Source organism: Rhincodon typus, chromosome 17, assembly GCF_021869965.1.
Source record: "Rhincodon typus isolate 14 chromosome 17, sRhiTyp1.1, whole genome shotgun sequence".
Classification (NCBI taxonomy): Eukaryota; Metazoa; Chordata; class Chondrichthyes; order Orectolobiformes; family Rhincodontidae; genus Rhincodon; species Rhincodon typus.
In genome coordinates this window covers 28,289,725-28,308,800 of record NC_063348.1, presented here as the reverse complement: position 1 = coordinate 28,308,800, position 19,076 = coordinate 28,289,725, and the positions used below count along the sequence as shown (strand labels likewise).

The 19,076-nt window shown below is 39.4% G+C and overlaps 1 protein-coding gene across 6 annotated transcripts in view; it reads right to left on the bottom strand.

Moving 5' to 3' along the window:
- stk33 (serine/threonine kinase 33) overlaps positions 1-19,076 on the bottom strand; it is a 193,813-nt gene that overhangs the window by 122,152 nt on the left and 52,585 nt on the right. For 3 of the 6 annotated variants that reach the window (XM_048607322.1, XM_048607324.1, XM_048607323.1), the window contains 3 exons: positions 13,970-14,043; positions 12,568-12,663; positions 11,367-11,419 (listed from right to left, as the gene is read on the bottom strand). The exons of 1 other annotated variant lie outside the window; for it this stretch is intronic. In XM_048607322.1, the coding sequence (XP_048463279.1) occupies positions 11,367-11,393 (27 nt within the window). In that variant the 5' untranslated portion in view covers positions 11,394-11,419; positions 12,568-12,663; positions 13,970-14,043. The remainder of the gene's footprint in view (positions 1-11,366; positions 11,420-12,567; positions 12,664-13,969; positions 14,044-19,076) is intronic. 2 more of the 6 variants (XM_048607326.1, XM_048607325.1) reach the window with 2 other exon arrangements.

Below are 19,076 nucleotides of genomic sequence, written 5' to 3'. Positions count from 1 at the left end.
GTCCAGACCCGAAACGTCAGCTTTCCTGCTCCTCTGATGCTGCCTGGCCTGCTGTGTTCATCCAGCTCTACACCTTGTTATTCCAAACTATAGCACTTTCCACAAGCAAAAGAAAAATTGATTCTTGCTTCTTATAAACCAAAAGCAATCTAATACTTTTCAATGTTTATTCTATGCAATCATTAAAAAAAAACTTGCAATACAAATAAATTCCCTTTATCGCTGCAGGAACGCGCACTCTCATACAGGTTTAGAAAAAAGGCTCCAGAAATACTGACAAGTTAACCATTAAATTTTTTCATACACAGGCCAAAGCCCACAAGTCACTGGTGAAATAATGACCTCTATCTTTATACAGGCAAAAAAAGAAGATCCTGCGGGAAAAGCAACAGAGTAACATAATCATACCAAATATTTCTTATATAAGAAGCCTAATATACCACCAGGTGCTTGCTAATGACTGCCAGCTCAGAATAAAAGGAAGAACTGGATAATTACTCAGAAGAAGCCGATTTGTGAAAATAGGAACCTATCCTATTGGAAAAATGTAGCCAATCAACTTTAATTGGAACATTAACAGCTATTATTGGAAGATATAATGTATGATTGCTCCATGACCCATTGTGATAGAGAAGCCATGGTGATAGCTTTCAACTGCATTTAATAACAGCAGGATCTGAAGGCATATATAAATCAAAGATAAAGTATTTCTAGTACGGGTGAATATAAACATGATTGGTGATTAAATTCATTTTTTGTGGTGACACTGCATATAACCATCAGGTAGATGTATGAATTTCAAAGCACCACTAAAGCACTCTATTTGAAAGGAAATTATGCATTCATAAATACATATCTCAAAATATCATGGAGAATAAACACAGATCTAAGATTAATAGGAGTAAACCCATAAAACATGACTGCAAATAGAATAGAATTAGATTAACAAGACAGAATCAATTATCAAATAAGTGGTACAAGGCCCATTTAAATGATAGATGTCAGAATGACAAAAGAGAGGGGCTGGAGATCAGTATAGGTGCAGATCCAAATGCAACACAGAAGAGTTTCAGTACATTAAGAAGATAGAACCTTAAAAGATGACAATGCTAAGGGGACTGTATCTGAGCGTGAGCAGAAAACTTCATAGATTTATTTTTGAAGTACTAAACAGAGAAGAATACATTTGCCTTGCTTAATGGAGTAACAGTAACATTGCGATGTTCAAAACAAGTTGAATGTGCTTAAACCAGTAAGCCATCAGAACAGACTAGACAGTAGACAGATGAAATGCCAGCAATGACCATAGTTACTGAGTGCTGAAACGGTACCATGAGATGGGAAACAAACCATTTTCAAAAAGAGAACATAGTCAACTCAGATCATTACAAACTTATAAATAATTACTCCCAAAATATCCATTATTAGGAGCAAACTAGAATGACATATACATGAGAATAATCCAATAAGGGTTTACATCACTTCAAAAGATAGTAAATCCCACCCAACAATCTTCAATGCTTTTTCTGGTGTATTAGCCATGGTAAATGCAGGGCTACAGGTATACGGTGGGGGCCTGGGTCTTGGTGGGATGTTCTTCAGAAGCTTGGTGCAGATTTGATGGGCTGAATGGCCTCTTCCACACTGTAGGGATTCTAAAACTGAATAGAGTGGAAATTCAAGGTAAAATGTAGACATAAACAAGGTATTTTTCATATAGACGGTGGTGCACATATGGAACAAGCTGCCAGAGGTGGTGTTGGATGCTAGTACAATTACAACATTTAAAAGGCATCTGGATGGGTACATGAATAGGAAGGGTTTAGAGGGATACGGACCAAATGCTGGCAAAATAGGACTGGATCAGTTTAGGATATCTGGCCAGTGGAGACAAGTTGGACCAAAGGTCTGTTTCCATACTGTATAACTCTATGACTCTATATTGACTTAAGAAAATAAATCAGTTGGTATTTGTAAGGACATTGTTGTCAGAGTGGATGGTGGGATTCATATGCCGAATTCCAGAGCTTCAGTAGTTATTTTGCACAGACTTTCAATAAAATAAAAATTACATGAAATTATCTTCTTTGCAAATACAGACAGCTGATCAAATGTTCTCTGAAACACTATGGTCAGAAGCTCCAAGGACCTGAACCTGCTTTGTTGCTACTGCTTTGACAATGCTGCAAGCTGGAAATCAACCAAAGCAAATAGAGTCAGTAGGATTTTACATGATGATTTGTTTCAGGACATTTAACTTCAGATGCAGAAGAATGAATACCATTAATGTAGAACTGCTTTAGTCTTGCAGATGTACAGCAGGGAGTACAGCTTATGGCCTCATCAATTGGTCCTTATGCAAGGAAACCAGGATAGTTGAGTGTATGAAGGCAAGCTTTGACACCGTTAATGTTGAAAATGATCACATTACCTCTGATGGGAGTAAATGGCATTACCAGTACTATAATTGCTTACGAATAACACTGAAAGGGGAAAATATAGAAAAGTTCAGAACAAACTACTAGAACTGGTTAAGGCTTGTATCTTCTCAGTCTGGTTGGCACAGAGGGATTTAAGAGATGCCAGAATGTAGTTTGTACCTTCTACTGAAATAAGAAGTGATGTCAGTAAATCTATGAGGTGTATGATTACAACTGGTCAGTATAATGTATTCAGATGAACCTTACGGCATTGGCCAGTGATCATGCAGTTAGTGCACGAAGTGTGCGTGCAGGGTCTCAATTGGACAGCTGCCAAAGCAGTTAATGTGATTGATGTTAACAAAGTGCAAAGCTTTTGGTTGTAATTAAAATCAAAGAGATCATGTTTGAGCTTCATTAAGACATTTTCTCCACTGTATATTCCTAAATAAACCTGGGAAAACCAAATGGAGGCTCAACTGCTCTCTGCGTGCATGGGACAGAGGAGAACCTTCCCATTTCAAATATGGTTACCATAAAAGTCTTTTGAAACATGCAGCACAATAAATACCAGTCAGAGTTGTTTATTTCAAAACATTTCAACATTTAATGTTTCTGTTCTGTCATCTATAAAATACGTTTCCTGATTTATGAAAAACAGATAAACGTATGCTTAAGAATAATAAATTTCTCACAATAAAGAAAAACATTCTGGGACATTTCAAATGTGAAAGACTAACTGGATTCAGGGCTTAAACATATTTCAAATAATTCTCAAGATCCTATGAAGCACAGAGAGAAATGTTAGCACAGAACGAGATATATCAATCAATTATGACAGACTCCATTGGTGATGTTGAGTTTTTCTAGAGGAAAACATGAATTTAACAGAACTCATCAGTTTTTTGAAGTTGGTAAAATAGCTCATCACATTACTCAAATAAAAACAGCAAATTCTCCAGAGGCCTTATCAAAATGCATCCCTCAATCAACTACAAAGAAGTCAGAACTTTCAAACAGAGCAGTCAATGTGAGCTTCCACAAAACTAAGTTAGCCTGTAGTAATGTGTAATTTTTCGTGCCCTAATATGCTGTCACACACAGCCTTGCACTTTCTCTAGTAAGAAACACAACGTGAAGCTCTTTCTGTTTATGCAGTCAATGGCTTTGAGGCGAGGCACCCTAAAGTGTACATGGGTGCCAAATGGCACAAAATTAAACAAGTTACATTTGGCAAATTTAGGTCAAAGGATAAATCAATAGAGATGCAGTAGCAGACATTTAAGAAGATATTCCAGAAAGGACAGAATAGGTACATTCCAACAAATAAGAAAAATTCTAAGCAACAGACCTATCGTTCATGGCTAACTAAAAAGATAAAAGGTAGTAAACGCAAAAAGGAGACATATAATTGTGCAAAGATAGCTTGCAAGTCAGAAGATTGGAATATATTAAAAAGCAAATAATTATTAAAAGATTAATGAGGAGGTAGAATTTAGAGTACAAGAGAAAGTTAGCCAAAAATATAAGAACATATAGGAAATGTTTCTTCAGATATTTGAAGAAAAAAAGGACAAATTAACAACACAAGTGTTGGTCATATAGAAGAGGAGTCTGGGGAATTCATAATGGAGGATAAAGAGATTGCAGTCAAATTGAGCAGACATTTTGCATCGGTCTTTACGAAAGAGGATACAAACAGCATCCTGGGAACCACTGTAAATCAGGAATTGAAAGGGAGGAAGGAACTAAAAAAAAAAATTACAATTACCAGGGAAGTAGTACAAATAAATTGCTGAAACTATGAGTTAATAAATCTCTGGGTCCTGATGGATTGCATTCAATGATCTTAAAAGAAGTAGCTGATGAGATAGTTGAAGCACTGGTTTTAACTACCTAAATCTCATTAGATTCAGGAAAATTCCTTTGATTGGAAAATAACTAATGTAAAACCTTTATACAAAGAAACAGAGAGAGACAGAAAGCAGGAAACTACAGTGTACTTAGCTTAATATCGGTCATAGGGAAAACACTGGAAGCTATTATTGAAGACGTTATTAACAGGGCACCTGGATAAGTTCAAGGTAATCAGGCAGAGCCAACATGGTTTTAGAGTCAGAGTCATAGAGTCCTACAGCATGGAGACAGGCCCTTTAGCCCAAACCGGTTCATGCCAACCAAAATGGCCATCCACGTTAAACCCACTTCCCCGCACTTGGCTCATATCCTTCTAAACCTTTCCTATCCATGTATTTGTCCAAATGCCTTTTAAATGTTGTTAATGTACCTGCCTCAACGACTTCTGCTGGCAGCTTATTCCATATACACACCACCCTCTGTGTAAAAAAGTTGCCCCTCAGGTTCCCATGTATTCTTTCCCCTCTTACCTTAAACTGATGCCCTCTAGTCCTCGATTCCCCAACCCTGGGAAAAAGACAGAGTGCATTCACCTATCTATGCCTCTCATGATCTTATACACTTCTATAAGATGTCGTCTCAGTCTCCTACGCTCTAAAGAAAACAGTTCTAGCTTGTCCAACCTCTCCCTATAACTCAGTCTCTTGTGTCCTGGCAAAATCCTTGTAAATCTCTTCTGCACTCTTTCCAGTTTAATAACATCGTTCCTATAGCAAGGTGACCAAAACTGAACACAATACTCAAAGTGCAGCATGAACTTCAAGGTCCCTCTGTTCCACTACACTCCTTAAGGCCCCACCATTCACCATTAAACTCCTATCTTGAAATTACTTTCCAAAATGCAAAATCTCACACTTATCTATATTAAACTCCATTTGCCATTCCTCGGCCCACTTACCCAGCTGCTGCAATTTCTGTTAACCTTCCTTATTATCCACGACACCACCTATTTGAGTGTCATCTGCAAACTTACTAATCATGCCTTGTACATTCTCATACGAATCATTGATACAGATAACAAACAGCAATGGGCCCTGAGGCTCACCACCACTCACAGGCCTCTAGTACGAAAAGCATCCTTCCACTATTACTCTCTGCTTCATACCATCAAGCTAATTGTGTATCTAATCTGCCAGCTCTCCCTGGATTCCATACAACATAACCTTCCAGAGCAGCCTACCATGTGAAACCTTATCAAAGGCCTTGTTGAAATCCATATAGACTACATCTACTGCCTTACTCTCATCAACGTTCCTGGTCACTTCACCAAAAAACTCTAACAAATTTGTAAGGCGTGATCTCCTACACACGAAGCCATGCTGACTGCTCCTAATCAAACCTTGTCTTTCCAAATGCATGTATATCATATTCCTCAGAATCTTCTCGAGTTACTTACCTACCACAGATGTTAGGTTTAATGGTCTACAATTCTCAGGTTTTACTTTACAGCCCTTCTTGAATAAGAGCACAACATTTTCTACCCTCCAGTCTTCCAGGGCTTCACCTGCAGCTAATAATGATGCAAATATATCAGTCAGGGCCCCCCAAAATTTCTTCTCTAGCCTCTTGCAGGGTTCTTGGATATATCTGGTCAGGACCAGGAGATTTATCCACCTTCATATATTCTAATACTTCCAACACCTCTTCTACTATGATATGGAGTGTCCCCAAGATATCACCACTAACTTCAAGTCTTTGTGTCTTTCTCCACAGTAAATACAGAGGAGAAATATTCATTGAGGGCCTTGCCCATCTCCTGGGGTCCAACACATACATGTTCACTTTGGTACTTGAAGGGTCCTATGTTGTCTATAATTATTATTTTTCCTTTAATATACTTAAAGAATCTCTTTGGATTCACCCTAATCTTCTCAGCCAAAGCTATCTCATGCCTCCTTTACACCCTCCTGACTTCCTTCTTCAGTAAACTCCTGTATCCCTTATATACCTCCAAGAATTCCCTTGATCCCAGATGCCTGTACCTGAGCCTTCTTTTTTTTCTGGTCAAAAGGGAAATCATGTTTAACTAATTTATTGGAGTTCTTTGAAGTAGTAACTTATGGTGTAGATTAAGGAGAACCAGTGGATTCATTGTACTTAGTTTTTCAGAAGACATTTAATAAGGTGCCACATCAAATGTTATTGCAGAAAATAAAAGGTCACAGTGTTGTTGTATATCACATAGATAGAAGATCACTTCCTGTTTGCCTAGTAAAGAATAGGAATAAATGGATCTTTTTCAGGGTGGCAAGATGTCACAAATAGCATGCCAAAAGGGTCAGTGATGGCGATCCAACTTTTTACAATTTATATAAACAATTGGACGAAGGAAGCAAAGCGATGATAGCTAAATCTGTTGATGACATGAAGAAAGGTAGGAAAGCAAACTGCGAAGAGGACATAAGGAAGCTACAATGGGATATAGATAGGCTAAGTAAGCGGACAAAGATCTGGCAACTGGAGCATAATGTGGGAAGATATGATTGTAGCAAAAGAATGGTGAGAGTTTACAGGACACTGAGGTGCAGAGAGATCTGGGTATCCTTGTGCATGAATGGCAGGAGGTTAGCTTGCAGGGACAGTAAGTAATCAGGAAAGTAAACAGAAAATTACAGTTTATTGAGAGGAGAATTGAGGAGGTTATGCTTCAGTTGCAAAGGCATGGATGAGACGCATCTCGAATACTGTGTACAGCACTGGTCACCATACATACAGAAGGATGGTGATGCAGTGTGGGCAGTTCAGAGAAGGTTTACTTGACTAATACCTCGAATGGGTAGATTGAGTAAATGCCAGACAGGCTAGGCCTATATCCACTGGAGTTTATAAGATTCAGAGGTGACTGAATTGAAACATAAGAGTTTGAGGGGAGTTGACCAGATGGATGTCAAAAGGATGTTTCCTCTTATGGAAGAATCTAGAATGTAGAATTAGAGGTCATAGTTTAAAAATAAGCAGGCATGCACTTAAGACAGAGGTGAGGAAAAATATTCTCTCAGAAGTCTGAGACAGTTGGAATTCCCTTCCTCAAAAGGTAGTGAGTGGTGAATCGTTAAATATGTTTAAAGCAGAGGCAGATAGATTATTGAATACCAAGAGGGTGACAGACTGTTGGGGGTATGCAGAAATATAGAGTGGAGGTTAAAATCAGATCAAGTATAATCTCATTGAATGGCAGAGGAAGCTCCAAGGAGAAGTGGCTTACTCTTGATCCTTGTACATATTTATTGAAGCAGTCACCATTGAAATGCTGTAAGAAGATCCACAGTGTACCAGAATACATTTTAGAACAATAATAAAGATAATAATGGTTTCGTGTGACTATGTAATGCGAAGCAATGCAAGCGTGGAGTGCAAGGGACCACGTATTTTTCTTTTCACCATAAACTAAAAAATGGAAGTTGGACAATGCTCTATAGCTAAATGGAACTAGGAGAGTTTGTTTTTGCAACTTGAAGATTAAGTGAGTTTGTGTCGTATACATTTTAGTTACACGATTATGTTACTTTTTCAAGCAGTGAGGTTGTTACTTTATGATGCCAAGTGGGACAAGGCATCTTTTAGTGAAGGAAAATTGACAGATGACAGTCTTTGGATTGATCTAATTGCAGTTCATTATAGACCTGAGAGTCATGTGCACTCAGACATTCAGAAGTTTGTAAACAGAAGCAGCTCTTAATATTTCTCCTTAAGTGAAAAAAAGACAAACCTAAACACTTAAGAAATAATTCTAATGCAAGAAAAGATCTAAAACAGCTCTTGAATCCAAGACTGATCACCACTCTGCAGACAACAGCATGTCCCCAACACTTCTAAAAAAAAAACAAAAGGACTCCTAGAAATAAATCAACCTTGTGTCAGGTTTTTGACCTACAGAATTTCTTTCCATTTGTGTTTTTGCACTGCATTAGTTGTGTCATATCATCTGTTTTGTATGGCTTGTCCATAAATTCTTTTTTTATTCATTCATGGGAGGTGGCATCACTGGCTGGGCCAGCATCAATTGCCCATTCCTAGTTGCCTTTGACAAGGTGGAGGAGAGTGGCTTTATTGAACTGCTACAGTCAATTTAGCGTAGGTACCCCACAATGCGATACTGAAGCAGAGGCAATATATTTCCAAGTCACGACTGTGAGTGGCTGGGAGGTGAACTTGCAGGTGGCGTTCCCATGTGTTTACTGCCCTCGACTTTTTAGATGGTAGTTGTTGTCGGTTTGCAAAGAGCTAGCTGAGGAGTCTTGGTGAATTTCAACTGTACATCTTGCAGATGGTGCATACTGTTGCTACTCAGTGTCATTTATGGAGGAAGTAAATGCTTGAAGATGTTGTGCCGATCAAGTGGGCTGCTTTGTCTTGGATGGTGTCAGGTTTCTTGAGTGTTGTTGGAGTTGCACATATCCAAACTAATGGAAAGTGTTCTTTCATATTCCTTACTGTGTCTAGTGGATAGTAGATAGGTTTTGTGAGTTAGGCAATGAGTTACTTGCCAAAGGATTCCTAGTCTCTGACCTGCTGTTGCAGCCCACAGTACTAATTGGCTAGTTCAGTTCGGTGTCTGATCAACAGCAACCTCAGGATGTTTATAGCCGTGGATTCAGGAATGATAAAGCTTCTGGATGTCTAGGGGCAATGGTTGGATTCTCTCTTATCGGACGTGGTCAATGCCTGGAATTTGTGTGGTTCAACTGTTATTTGACACTTGCCAGCCCAAGCTTGGATGTTGTACAGGTCTTGTTTCATTTGGACACAGACTGCTTCACTATCTGAGGAGTCACAAATTGCGCGGAACATTGCACAAACATAAGTGAACATACCTACTTATAATTTCATGATGGCACAGAAGTCAATGATGAAGCAGCTGAAGATGACAGGGCCTAGAACACTACCCTGAGGAATTCTTACAGAGATACTCTAGAGCTGAGATGACTGACCTCCAACAACCTTTGTGCCAGGTATGACTCCAACCAGTGGACAGTTTTCCCTGATTTCCATTGACTCTAATTTTGCTAGGGCTTAATGATGCCACCCTCATTCAAATGTGGTTGTGATGTCAATGGTAGTCTCACCCCTCTCACTTCTGGAATTTCAGCTCTGTGTTCATGTTTGAAACAAGGCTGTAACGAGGTCAGATGCAGAGCTGCCTTGAAGGACCATAAATTCAACTTCTGTGAGCAGGGAATTGCTAAGCAGGTGCAGCTTGATAAGGACGACAGTTTCCATCATCTTACTGATAATCGAGAGGAGATTGATGGGGTGGTAATTGGCAGCACTGAATCTGTCCTGCAGTTTGTAAACAGGACATACTTGGGCAATTTTATACCTTGTTTGGTACTTGCCAATGTTGTAACTGTGATGGAACAGCTTGGGTATGGGCATGACTGGCCTTTACAATATTCAGTGCCTCCATTTATCATAGCTTAATATCATGTGAAGTGAATCAAATTGACTAAAGAATAGCAATGAAATGCTGAGGACCTCTGCAGGAGCCAAAATGGATCAGCCACATGGATGATTATTGCAACTGCTTAAGCCCTATCTGTTACACTGATGTGCTGGGCTCCCCCTTATTCAGAATGAAGATAGTTATGGAGCCTACACTTCCACTGAGTTATTTAATTCTCCACCACCATTCACAATTGGATGTGGCAGAACTGCAGACTTCAGATCTGGTCCATTGGTTTTGGAAACATTTAGTCCCATCTAATCACTTGCTACTTATGTTGCTTGGCACTCACGTGGTCCTGTTCTATAGCTTCACCACATTGATATCTAATTTTAGGTACGCCTGATGCTGCTCCTGGCAGGCCATCATACACCCTTCAGTGAACCAGGATGATCCCTTGACTTGAGGGTAATATTAGAGAAAGAATATATTGGGCCACGAGTTTGAAGATTATTTTAGAGTACAATTCTACTGCTGCTCATGGATGACCAGTCTTGAGTTGCTAGGTCTGTTTGAACTCTGACCTATTTAGCACAGCATTAGTGCCATGTCACACAATGGAGGGTATCTCTCAATGTGAAGACTTTGTCCTTAGAAGAACTGTGTGGTGGTCGCTCTCGCCAATATTGTCACGAATGGATGCAAATCCAGCAGGCAGATAGGTGAGGATGTGATCAAGTATGCTCTTTTCCCTCTTGTTGATTCCTTCACCACCAGCTGCAGATCTGGCCTGGCAGTTTTATCCGTTAGGAGTTGACCACTTCAATCACTGATGTTGTCAAGCCAGTCTTGGTGATAGATGCTGAAGTCTCCCACTCTCAGTACATTCTGCATCTTTGCCACCCTCAGTGCTTCCTATATGTGGTGTTCAAGATGCGCATTTGAGTTTTTAAAAGGGGTATAATTTACGTTGCATGGTAGCAAATTAATTGTCCATTTTATGCCATTTGTTAAAGAATAACTTTGTTCACAATTAATAGAGTTATTTTCCTCTTAATGACAAAATCTGGTGTGAATTACTTTTGTCAATGACAATCCATCTGGCAAATTGAACATCTTGGCCATTTAATTGGGTTCTTACATATTTATGTCAGCGCGTGGAACAATGGGACTCATTTATCAGCATACTTTTTCCACTTGAGGGTGACAAAAGCAACATGAAGAGTCATAATGCTGAAACAGCAGAGGAGTATGTAGTGTTGAAATAGGACAAAAATAAAAAGAAAAGAAAGAGATAATTGCAGTACAGTCATATTCGATGCAGCTGACACATTTTCTCACTACCTTAAGTGCCTTCTTGCACTCTGTGTGGCCCTTCTTTACCAAAATTATGAGCTTAGCATTGAAGTAAACTGACCTGAATGTATAGCAATACTTCATAAGACAGTGTTCCTTGCTCACCATACACTTCTCTTTGGTGATAATAAAAGTGTAGCCAGCTACAGCATTTAAGTGTTCATTGAGTGAGTAGAATGTGTGGTCGCAGTAGGGAGATGGTGTTATTCTTTGGAGTGCATCTTCCAGTGCCTATACTAGAAATAGTCTATGTTGAAAAAATATCAGTCACTGCACAAGTAGACACTTACCATTTCATTTTGTATTCCAATATGCATGGCATCCCATCAGAATCACCTGTGATCTACACAAAATCAGATTGTAGCATGTCACTGTGACACATAATTCACACCATTAAGGGTGTCTCAAACTGATCTGGTATCAACAGCCTCCTGCTTTTAAGTTGGAGTACAAGCTTCACAGCTCCAGAAATAGTGTTCAAAAGGGAGAAAATGTGTTTCACTTTGCTCCTTCTAGCCTCCAGATCACCTTGAAGATAATAAGTCACTATAATATATAGCATTACAAAAACACATTACAGAACGTACACATGGCTGCACACACCGCAAAAATTCCTGCAAAGTGTACAGCACTATCTTAAAAATGCCAGTGACTGATCAACTCCTTTCTGAAGACTGACCAAATAGGGAACTAACTCCTCATTCTTTGGAATGCTCACAGGAGTATTTTGGGTTGCTTTGCTTGGTACTTGCTTGCCTTTTCTTGGTTGCCACATACATCTGTTGTTCTTCACAGGTAATGGTGACTTTAAGTTGTTACATCATCTTCACATTTATCATCTATTTTTCACCCAAGGATCTATGATGACACTGATGCAATGTGACATGTGACAACATTGGGTGAAGTGCTTTGCTCCTGAATGCCATCAATTAATGTTGCTTCATCTTGAGAAGACCCCACAGGGAGAAAGGGATGCACTACAAAAGTTACAAAGGACATAATAGTTGCCAAGAACAGGATGACATAACCCCCTCCTGCAAATCTTTCCTAGGTTTATTCATTGTGAAGTACTTGCATGTCATCAGGACGGGAAAAATACTACATATTTGGAAATTCATTCTTTCTTCATTAAGTTTAATTGGACTGACCAACAGAAGTGAAAGAGAAAACAACACTTAAATGTTTCCTGGAGAAAGTAGATAATGACACAACCAAGTAGTATAATTACTTTCTCTCGAGTTGTCCTGACAATACAAGCCATTCAATAATACAATAAATCTGAACTATATTTTATTCTCGTAGAAAAAGAGATCATACTGATGCTTTGGAGACCTGTAATAACTTGCACTGACTCATACCAACTACACAAATCATTAAGATCTAATTAAATAAGAAATTAATGCAGCCTCTAACTTATTGCTGGCTTCTAACAAAATATTTACTGCAATTAAAGGCAAATTAAAGGTTATTTGAGAAAATGCTGAATCTTACCAAACTTCAGTCTTCTGACACTGCTTTAGTATGAGGTATGTCTAACAATTAATCTCCCAGCCATGTTATTGCAACTTTTGTGTCATCGTGTCAGATCTATACAGCAAAAAAGGGCAACAATGAATATTAGTCAATTACAATAATGACTGATGACTTTGAATAAAAGCATGATGCAGATTTATTTCTAACATAATTCCAATATGAATTTGATGTACTAAACTACTTTTCATTCATTCTGCACATAGGATTCCAGGTCCAAATGTAAGTACAATATGTTCCCTGATTAAACTGTCATTGCTCAACACAAATTGGGTCAGTTCAGTCATTGATCATCGTTTGAGCTTACTGTACATTTCTCAGATTAAATATCGTCACTAATGATTAATTTAAGATGCAGTCTGTTCAAATAGTGTTATAACTAGCTTTATTTTAAAAATGCATGTGATCTACTATTTAACAAGCATCAAGTTATTTAACAAAACTGTGTTATTGGGATTATATACTTAGCATTACTTACAATACAACTACAGTACCAGACGCCATTCCAAGTCCAAGAAGAGTGAACAAACAATGTTACATGGAGTTCTTGTCCTCAGTCATACCGAAAACATTTTGCAATCAACTTTTTTTAATTATTGTATCCTGATTATTAAGAATCAAACTGAATTTACAAAGTTTGCAGTATAATTGCACCAATATCATATTTTAGCAACAATTTTTTCCAGGAAATATTGATGTTTATCTACAACATTTCTTTTTTATCCTCACCAAGATCCAATGACAGCCACTCTTTTATTCAGCTAGCTCAAACATAGTGCAGGAATTCAAATGGTCTATATGATGCTTCTACACAAGGAAGAATGAGCAGGGCGTGACTTTGCACAAATATATCCTGTTCAGCTTCCAGAGAATAAGGAGATGAATACGCAGAAGAGACAACTGCATTTAATTAGAAGCAGTAGAACTTTTCTTTAAAGCAAATACATTGATACACCCTATTAATCAGTTACCTATTACAACTGCAACAACTTATTGATTATAAATCACACGACTCTTTTGGCACATTTTCTTAAACACACAACCATTAAACAGAAAGGTGCAGAGCTGGATGAACACAGCTGTTAAACCTACTCTGAGTCAGGATGCAAAGCAACCAAGTAGCTGTTCAACTCCTTTCGTATATGCATGAGCATTTTTCTGCTCAGCAGATATTAATACTACTGACACATTTTTCTAAAATAATATAGATCAACTTAAATTCAACAGTAGTGTATCCTAAAAACTCACTTCCTCCTCACAACGGAGAAATACATAGACGTAGTACAGAAATATAGTACAGTATAGAAGATGCACATCATACTCTACCACAAAGGAAAGCACTAAGGGAAAGAACTAAACTTACCCAACAGAAACAAAATGATTTCTAACAAAACTTCTGGTTATTTCTAAAAGTAGAATACGGTGGATGCTGGAAAGCTGAAATAAATAAAAAAAAATACAGATATTCAGCAAAGATGTTTAAAGATTGTCGAACTGGAATGTGCTCTCAGGTCTTTCTCCAGCATTTCTAACTTGATTTCATCTGTGAAAGCATTTCCAGTGTTCTTTTTCATTTACTTTACTGCCTTTGAAGACTTCCTATTTCAAACAAAAACCATGGCAGCCTGTATCCCATCCTGTATTTATAATCACTGTCTCTCCTCAATGACAAAAATCAAAGTGCACTCCAAAATAACAAAGGTCAAGTATTTTGCCTGATTTCCAAGAGATTCTAAAAATCACAACTTTTAGTCTATGTGGAAAATATTATCGACAGTGCATATCAACTTTTGTGAAAATATATTTTCTGTACAAAATGCCAGTATTAAATGTAACTCTTACTTTCAAATATTTCCTAAATAAGAATCATCCAAGTAAATCCTGGAATGTGACTAGAAGCCATGCTCACTCAGTCTGCTTTCCCCTGCAAACAATGGTGACGTGGTAAACCAATACACTTTTAGGGACAGAGATTAATATTATCACTTATTTGCCATTATAATGCTAAGCCCTTCAGAGAAACTGCCACAAGGAGAAAAAACTCTATTGGTGCCTCATGCTGCTGGCAATATTCCATGGGGGAAAGTGCTGAAAGAGCTGGCCCTGGCCAGCAAAGCATCTATCACATTCTTCATGCTCCAGTGAATTGTGGATTGAGTAACTTCACATATATCTCCTGAGGTGGCTTGATATGACGCAGTTCAAGGCTGAGGTCATTTTAACAGTACTTGCATAATTGTCCCTATTGTTAATCTTGTCTAGAGATCTGGTTCCTAGGTAAACTGTACGTGACAAAGACAGATCTCAAACAACGATAACTTTCATTTATGTAGCTCCTTTAATGGAGAAAAATGTCTCATGAGTGCAGGAGTGAAAGCACAAAATGGACGCCGAGTCAAAGAAGATACTGGAGGATAAAGCATTGTTTAGACTTGGTTTTCAGCCCAGATTCACACTGTGCAGTCATTCTATGCCTAATCACAAGCAGAGATAAAAAGTAAAATTGCTCAGTGGCCATCCATATCACAATATATTACCAGTCGGCACTAGATACTAGTTGCTTGTTGCCTAGCAGCTGGTCTTATCAGAGGTGTAAAAATCATGTGGCTGTAAAGCAATTTAAAAGCAATCTGCACTTTTTAGAAGGGCAAAGCACACAATGGACACAGGCAATCAAATGAAAGAAATGTGAACATGACAACTATGCCAAGCTGTAGTTACAAGAGTCATCCATTTTTTTGTCATGCCAAGTACGGGTTTGGGTTAAACTTCATAGCTTGCTTTTAAATGGACAGCTGTGTTTTAAGGTACTTGACAACACATCAATTTGGCAACATCAACTTCAGACGAGACTCAAAACTCAAGAAACTACTTCATTAATGTATCGATAATTACAACTTATGAAATTCATGCCTAACTGTTTAGGTTTGGGACTTGCAAACAATCTGTCTCCATGTTTCATTAAGAACAAAAGGAAAGATTGAATCTGAACTTGTGGCAAGTCAAATTGAACAGGTTCTATTAATGTGTTATCATATCACAATGGTTCTTCCCTTTGAGGCAGAATGAGAGGGCCTCAGAAGCAATGTTCCTTCCAGGTCACGGAGCTGGGTAACAGCTTTGCTCACGTTAATTGGGACACCAACACATTGACTTCCCATTCTGGAAGTCACTGCCGCACAGGAACCTTTGAGGTGTAGTCACAAGAAACATTACAGGGAATGTAACTCAGAAGCGCTAACCCTGCAGTGATGTGTCCAAAACTGGTTTCAAGAAGTGCAATTATTTACCCCAAAAACTAACAGGAAAAACAAAAGCATCGTAAACCATCATAACCTTCAGTCATCAGCTAGAAACCAACTCCGATGCATTATTCAGTGAAAGAATTGTACCGGTTCCGCCTTAGGTTTACGAGAAAAAGTCACCTCCAGGGAGATCAACACCAAGCACCATCGCAGTTGCTAACAAAATCTCTGCAACTTCATAACCTCATTCTAGCCAAAGCATCAACTCAACAAATAAACATCAGTCTAGCACTGAAATAGATTTTAGCTAATATGTGTGACAGAGAGGGGAAAAATGTGGGTTAGTCAAGTCAGTAGATATCATGTTTCTATTAACCTCTGGAGCAAACGTGTGAAACAAAAAAAAATTTAAATTCTATCTAAAATATTCAAGGACTTGCTGCTGGGTTATAAAAATTGCATAAATCCACTCAAATACACACATTCACACACAAATAAACTGATTGAGGCTTTAACTAAATGACAGTTTTGATTAAAGTTCGGTTTTAGTTACCTAGTTTATAGAACAATACACGGTAAAGGTACAAAAGGTATAGATAAAAATCCACTTGGGATCACAGGTATTATTGTGATAACAATGTTCCTCAAACAGTTGTTCTCTCCACTTCCTAAGACCCACACTCAATACCATGAACCACCACATGCACACTCTCAACCTCACTCTCCATCAGCACTGCCACACACTACCTCAGAACTGGCTAGCCCCTCAGTTCCACTTCATTCTCGGACTCATTTGACTTTCTAACGACAAACTTTTTCTTTTTCTTTCAGGCATTAAAAAGCTAGTTGAAAGCTAGCTTCAACAATTCAGGGGTGTCCATGCCATTCTGGATCATCCCTCCCCTCCTCTGTTCTCAATCTTCCTCCCTTCTCCTAACCTTACCTTGTCAGTATTTATTATACCTTCTGATCTTTCACTCTGATGCTGAACATTCCAAACTCAGCAAAGATCTTAGTTTTAGCCCTCTGCACCCCTGCCGTAATGAATTTCGGGCACAACGTGACGTTGAACTCTTTTTCTGTTGCCTTCGCCTCCATGTCCATTTCTTTGGGCAAGAGTCCTCTCCCTGCCCCACTGACCACTTCACCTGCCTCCAACACTTTCCCTCCACTTGGACCCCTCCCTCTAGCCTTTTATCTACACTTGAACTGTTCATTGAGAACTGTTGACATGACATCGGTGATCTTAATTTCTCTGTCCCTTGCATCCATTCGAACCTATCTCCCTCTGAACTGACTGCACGCTATGCTCTTGGATCCAACCTTGACTTTCTAATCAAGCTTGCCAACAAGGGTGATGCTGTTGTTGTGTGGTGTACTACCTCTATATCATGGAGTCTGAGCACCAGCTCTCAGACACCTCCTCCTATCTCTCCCAGACCATGACCCCACCATCGAACATCAGTCTATTTTGTCCATGACTGTTACCATCTTATCTTATCTGGGGATCTCCCACCACCACCTCCAAGTTCATAATCCTTCCTGTATAGCCTACTTCTACTTTCTTCCCAAGTCCATAAACAGCACTGCCCAGGCAAACTCACTGTTTTTGCCTATTCCCGCCGGGCGGAACATTTCTTTTCATAACCTGACATGACTTTTCCCCTTTGTCCAGTCCCTTCCCACTTACTCCGAGTTTCTAATGTCAGTTCCAGAATTTCCCAGTTTGCCAACATCAGCTACCTCTCTTCACCTTGGATGTGCAATCCCTTTATACATCCATCTCTCATCAGATGGTCTTAGGGCTTTCCACCAATTCCTTGAAAAAAGGCCTGAACCATCTCCATCCACCACTTCTCCTTGAACAACTTCCCCTTTCACTCCTCTCACTTTTTGTGGATCAAAGATCTGGCCCACACGGGCCCCAGTTATGCTTGTCTCTTTGAGGGGTACGTCGAACATTCCTTGTTCCAATCCAACTTGGGTCCCTCCCCATAATTCTTTCTCTGGTACACAGATGACATCATTGGTGCTGCTTCCCTCTCTTGTCTGGAATTGGTAAATTTTATCAATTGTTCCTTTCGCTTTCTACCTGGCTCTCATCTCCAACTGGTCCATCTCTGATTCTTCACTTCCCTTCCTCAATATCTCTGTTTCCATTTCTGGGGATAGGTTGGTCACTACAAACTCGCCGACTCCCACAATTACCTTAACTAAATGTCCTCACGCCCTGCTTCCTGGAAAAACACCATTCCATTCTCTCAGTTTCTTCGACTCTGTCGCATTTGTTCTAATGATACCACTTTCCAAGGGACAGGAACCTCAGAAACATCCACATTTTCCCTCAAACGAGGATTCTCCACCACAGTGGCTGACAGGGCCCTCAGCCATGTCCAATTTATTTCCTCACAATTCTGCCCTCACCCCTTCTCTTCCCTCCCACAATACCAATAAGCATCCCCCTTGTTCTCACTTTCCATCCCACCAGCATCCAAAGGATCATAAGCCCTATTTTCACAACCTCCAGCAGGATCCCACCGCCAGATACATATTCCCCTTCCTTTCCTTGCCAGCATTTTGCAGAGTCCATTCCCTCCAGACATCCTGGTCCACGCCTGTTACACTTGCATCACCTCCCCACAGTCCAACTGTACCTTCTCAGCAATCACAAAAAGGTGCAATACCTACCCAGTCACTTCTGCCCTCCTTGTTATCCAAAGCTCCAGACGTGCCTTCTGAGTGAAGCAGATATTTACCTGCACTTCATTTAATCTAATCCACTGTATTCGTTGCTCACAATGTGGTCTCCTCTACACTGGAGAGACAAAACGCAGACTGGGTATACACTTTGTGAACACTTACAATCTGTCCAGAAAAGTGACCTGAGTTTTAGGTTGCCTGCCACTTCAACACACTGCCATTTTCCCTGCTCAACGTCTCTACTTCTGGACAACTGCAGTGCTCTAGCAAGGTTCAGCACAAGCTGGAAGAACAGCATCTCAGTTTCCTCTTGGGGACCTTGCAACCTTTAGGACTTAATATTGAGTTCAATAATGTTAGAACCTGAACACTTCCACCATGTCCTTTACCCATCCCGACATCCGTGGCCTTGACATGATATGAACAAAAACAAAGTTGCTGGAAAAGCTCAGCAGGTCTGGCAGCATCTGTGGAGGAGAAAACAGAGTTAACGTTTCGGGTCCGGTGACCCTTCCTCAGAACTGA